This window comes from Anarrhichthys ocellatus, unplaced genomic scaffold (genome assembly GCF_004355925.1).
Source record: "Anarrhichthys ocellatus isolate YVR2014 unplaced genomic scaffold, GSC_Weel_1.0 scaffold1668, whole genome shotgun sequence".
Classification (NCBI taxonomy): domain Eukaryota; kingdom Metazoa; phylum Chordata; class Actinopteri; order Perciformes; family Anarhichadidae; genus Anarrhichthys; species Anarrhichthys ocellatus.
The window spans coordinates 1-5,333 of record NW_022281642.1 but is presented as its reverse complement, the minus strand read 5'-3'; the positions used below and the strand labels follow the sequence as shown (position 1 = coordinate 5,333).

General features: G+C 45.1%; 1 protein-coding gene across 1 annotated transcript in view; it reads left to right on the top strand.

Moving 5' to 3' along the window:
- Positions 1-3,109, top strand: part of LOC116377779 (histone-arginine methyltransferase CARM1) — a 5,682-nt gene extending 2,573 nt beyond the window's left edge. Inside the window, exons 4-10 of the mRNA XM_031839506.1 lie at positions 257-347; positions 611-692; positions 804-889; positions 986-1,075; positions 1,180-1,317; positions 2,349-2,438; positions 2,558-3,109. Coding sequence (XP_031695366.1) covers positions 257-347; positions 611-692; positions 804-889; positions 986-1,075; positions 1,180-1,317; positions 2,349-2,438; positions 2,558-2,684 — 704 coding nt within the window. The 3' untranslated portion in view covers positions 2,685-3,109. The remainder of the gene's footprint in view (positions 1-256; positions 348-610; positions 693-803; positions 890-985; positions 1,076-1,179; positions 1,318-2,348; positions 2,439-2,557) is intronic.
- Positions 3,110-5,333: the final 2,224 nt, after the last annotated feature.

The window sequence follows — 5,333 nt, the reverse complement described above, 5'->3', positions numbered from 1 at the left end:
GTATACGAGTCCACAGTGAGTACACAATCATATATGAGGCCACAGTGAGTATACACGTGTATATACAAGTCCAGAGTAAGTATTCACATGTACATACAAGTCCAGAGTAAGTATTCACATGTACATATGAGTCCTTGGTTAATGTTTCAAAATGGTTCAATGTCAGTTTAGAACATTTAATTCTCAAGTGTTGTAAATTGCTGCCAGTACATCAGTCTTGTTTTTGACTGGCCTCCTCGGTGGTTGTGTGTTTCAGGTAAAATGTTCCCCACCATCGGTGACGTCCACCTGGCCCCCTTCACAGATGAGCAACTCTACATGGAGCAGTTCACCAAGGCCAACTTCTGGTGAGGAGGGGAAGAGGGGAGGATAGAGGGGCCACAGTTTTATTGCAGAACAATCAAAATAACTGTCAAAAGCCACATTTCCACGAAGTGATCCAGTTCATTACATATTAGAACGGTTATTTCCGTGTTTCCATTGATAAATAAACCACTGCAAACCACTGATTAGTCTTCACTGCCAACTTAACTTGTTATTTTCAATATTTTTATTGTGATCAGTGGGACCAATTTAAAAATGAAATGTGACTTCCTTCTTTGGCCCTCAGGTACCAGCCCTCCTTCCATGGTGTAGACCTCTCTGCCCTGCGGGGAGCAGCAGTGGATGAGTATTTCCGCCAGCCTATTGTGGTACGTCATCCACCACGCACACATACACAGGTTTCTTTTACACTGGCCGTGTGACAGTGTTGGATTTGAGTTGCACGGATCTGGATTTTGTTTTTGTGCTCTCCTCCACAGGACACATTTGATATCCGTATTCTGATGGCCAAGTCGGTCAAATACACAGTCAACTTCCTGGAGGCCAAAGAAGAGGATCTCTACAGGTGTGTGTGTGTGTGTGTGTGTGTGTGTGTGTGTAAAATGTTTACTTGTACCCAATGTAATTAATGTCTCTTTCTGCCATTTCTTTTGGGTCCCAGGATAGAGATTCCTTTTAAGTTCCACATGATGCACTCGGGCCTGGTGCACGGCCTGGCTTTCTGGTTTGATGTGGCGTTTATGGGATCATCGTAAGTCCACCAGTTACTGATAAACACATGAGTGGCTTGAATCTAAAGAAATGCCTTGAGTTAGCCCCACACAGTCGTCTTGACCTTGCACCGTATCTCTGCAGGATGACAGTATGGCTGTCCACAGCACCTACGGAGCCCCTCACCCACTGGTACCAGGTGCGCTGTCTGCTGCAGTCCCCCCTCTTCACCAAGGCTGGCGACACGCTGTCCGGCACTGCCATGCTGATGGCCAACAAGAGGTAGGACGCTTGTGAACGTAGTCCTCTGCAGCATGCTGGTCCACCTCTTACTCCTACATGTCAGACGCTTCATATTGGGGCTTTTGGGCATCCAGTGGGACGTTTTTCAAACTTGGTCTGTAGAGCTGGGCTCCGGTTAGTGACCAGGTGGGGGACGTCGGCCTACATAACCGTTTTGCATCGTTGCCATGATGGCCTCTTTTGCTGAAAATATCTGCGTGCATGTGTTGAACTCCTGATAACAATCTAAATAACTGTTAAAGACTCTCCTTCGAGACCAGGAGAGGCAGGGGCCATTAAATGCCAGACAGACTTTAAATAAAGTAAAAGATATTCATTATTTAGATGGTTTGGGATATTTTAATTAGAAAGTAATTCTCCACTCCATGTAAAAACATTCAATGCATTATTCCGGCCATATGGTTAGAAAATGTGGGCTTTAAGTTTGCGTCCCCGGGAGCAGCTGATTTTACAGCAAGCAGACAGGTGGTATACACATCTGACCCGCTTTCACTTTATTTCTCCCCACACAAGTTATCTGTGCAACACTATCGGCTCTTTGTCCCCTGTACAAGACGGGCAGGCAGGGAGGAAAATACATCTGTTACTTTAACTTACTTACCAATTTGGTGTTCCGTCTTCCAAATAGTCCAGCCACCTAACTATCCATTCATGAAATTCAATTTACCCCGGGAATATGCACAGACATTAATAGTTTGTAAGAGTGGTATTTGACAACTCTGGCCAGTCATAAGCCACAGAACAGCGCATTGTAAATGAATAGAACATATTCCAACGATGAAATCCATCGAATCACACTTCAGGATGTGCTCTTGCTTTGTGTATGCAGAAGTAGCCGACAGAAGTAATGCATGTCATAAACGCAGCCTGATTTCTGGGGATAAACCTTTCACTTTCCTCTTTCAAAAACTAGAAATCGTGTGCTAGCTGTAGCGTCATGATTACTGTACAGACACGAGAGTGGTACGCTTCCCCTCATCTCATGCTCTCAATGATCTCCCTCTCAACAGACAAAGCTACGACATCAGTATTGTTGCCCAGGTGGACCAGACCGGATCAAAGTCCAGCAACCTCCTGGACTTGAAGAACCCCTTTTTCAGGTGAGTTGGTCTCTTGACCCCAGCAACACACCTGGATCCGGATGGCACCGTTTGACATGTAAGACGGGGAGCACTGTCCGCCTCTCCCATGTTAAACGTGTGTGTGTCTGTATTCGCAGGTACACAGGCACCACCCCCAACCCCCCTCCTGGCTCACACTACACCTCCCCGTCTGAGAACATGTGGAACACGGGCACGGCCTACAACATGAATCAGGGGATGGCTGTATCAGGTGAACACACATAAACACTGGTAGATGACGGCGATCCTCCATGTGTTTATAATCCCGGCTTAGGCAGCTGTTCCCTACTGATTCAAACGGGGCTAAAGCAAGCACCACAGCGATTGTTATATTTATAGCCGCGGATACGAGACCCTACTCTGGAGCAGAAAACCAGGCTGTACGAACATCTAATGTTATTGAGAATCAAATGTCCGAAGCTCCCGCTGTTGCTCTGACAACAGACAGTCGGATGTCACGGACTACACACCGCTTCAGACACGCCCTCTTGAGTGTCACCAGCGAGGATTTGGCATTTCTGCTTTTTTGCTGTATTGAAAACGTACTGAACCGTGGCTCCACTGTATCGTATTGAACTGAACCGAGAATTTTGTGAACCATTACACCCTAGTATGTATTTATATATACAGTGGGGCAAAAAAGTATTTAGTCAGCCACCAATTGTGCAAGTTCTCCCACTTAAAAAGATGAGACATGCCTGTAATTTTCATCATAGGTACACTTCAACTATGAGAGACAAAATGAGAAAAAAAAAATCCAGGAAATGACTGTCTGATTTTTAAAGAATTTATTTGCAAATTATGGTGGAAAATAAGTATTTGGTCAATAACAAAAGTTCATCTCAATACTTTGTTATATACCCTTTGTTGGCAATGACAGAGGTCAAACGTTTTCTGTAAGTCTTCACAAGCTTTTCACACACTGTTGCTGGTATTTTGGCCCATTCCTCCATGCAGATCTCCTCTAGAGCAGTGATGTTTTGGGGCTGTCGCTGGGCAACACGGACTTTCAACTCCCTCCACAGATTTTCTATGGGGTTGAGATCTGGAGACTGGGTAGGCCACTCCAGGACCTTGAAATGCTTCTTACGAAGCCACTCCTTCGTTGCCCGGGCGGTGTGTTTGGGATCATTGTCATGCTGAAAGACCCAGCCACGTTTCATCTTCAATGCCCTTGCTGATGGAAGGAGGTTTCCACTCAAAATCTCACGATACATGGCCCCATTCATTCTTTCCTTTACACGGATCAGTCGTCCTGGTCCCCTTGCAGAAAAACAGCCCCAAAGCATGATGTTTCCACCCCCATGCTTCACAGTAGGTATGGTGTTCTTTGGATGCAACTCGGCATTCTTTCTCCTCCAAACACGACGAGTTGAGTTTTTACTAAAAAGTTCTATTTTGGTTTCATCTGACCATATGACATTCTCCCAATCCTCTTCTGGATCATCCAAATGCTCTCTAGCAAACTTCAGACGGGCCTGGACATGTACTGGCTTAAGCAGGGGGACACGTCTGGCACTGCAGGATTTGAGTCCCTGGCAGCGTAGTGTGTTACTGATGGTAGCCTTTGTTACTTTGGTCCCAGCTCTCTGCAGGTCATTCACTAGGTCCCCCCGTGTGGTTCTGGGATTTTTGTTCACCGTTCTTGTGATCATTTTGACCCCACGGGGTGAGATCTTGCGTGGAGCCCCAGATCGAGGGAGACTATCAGTGGTCTTGTATGTCTTCCATTTTCTAATAATTGCTCCCACAGTTGATTTCTTCACACCAAGCTGCTTACCTATTGCAGATTCAGTCTTCCCAGCCTGGTGCAGGTCTAATTTTGTTTCTGGTGTCCTTTGACAGCTCTTTGGTCTTGGCCATAGTGGAGTTTGGAGTGTGACTGTTTGAGGTTGTCGACAGGTGTCTTTTATACTGATAACGAGTTCAAACAGGTGCCATTAATACAGGTAACGAGTGGAGGACAGAGGAGCCTCTTAAAGAAGAAGTTACAGGTCTGTGAGAGCCAGAAATCTTGCTTGTTTGTAGGTGACCAAATACTTATTTTACCAAGGAATTTACCAATTAATTCATTAAAAATCCTACAATGTGATTTCCTGGATTCTTTCCCCCCATTCTGTCTCTCATAGTTGAAGTGTACCTATGTTGAAAATTACAGGCATCTCTCATCTTTTTAAGTGGGAGAACTTGCACAATTGGTGGCTGACTAAATACTTTTTTGCCCTACTGTACATATGTGTGCGTTTACTCACCGGCCACTTTATTAGGTACACCTTGCTAGTACCGGGTTGGACCCCCTTTTGCCTTCAGAACTGCCTTAATTCTTCGTAGCATTGGTCCATATTGACATGATAGCATCACGCAGTTGCTGCAGATTTGTCCGACTGCACATCCATGATGCGAATCTCCCGTTCCACCACATCCCAAAGGTGCTCTATTGGATGCCAAATTGTGACCCTACCATCTGAACGTGGCAGCTGAAATTGAGACTCATCAGACCAGGCAACGTTTTTCCAATCTTCTAGTGTCACATATTGGTGAGCCTGTGTGAATTGTAGCCTCAGTTTCCTGTTCTTAGCTGACAGGAGTGTTACCCGGTGTGGTCTTCTGCTGCTGTAGCCCGTCTGCTTCAAGGTTCCACGTATTGTGCGTTCAGAGACATACAGTTGTGTGAAAAAGTGTTTGCCCCCTTCCTGATTTCTTATTTTTTTGCATGTTTTGTCACACTTAAATGTTTCAGATCATCAAACTAATTTAAATATTACAGATAACACAAGTAAACACAAAATGCAGTTTTTAAATGAAGGTTTTTATTATTAAGGGGGGGAAAAAAATCCAAACCTACATGGCCCTGTGTGAAAAAGTGATTGCCCC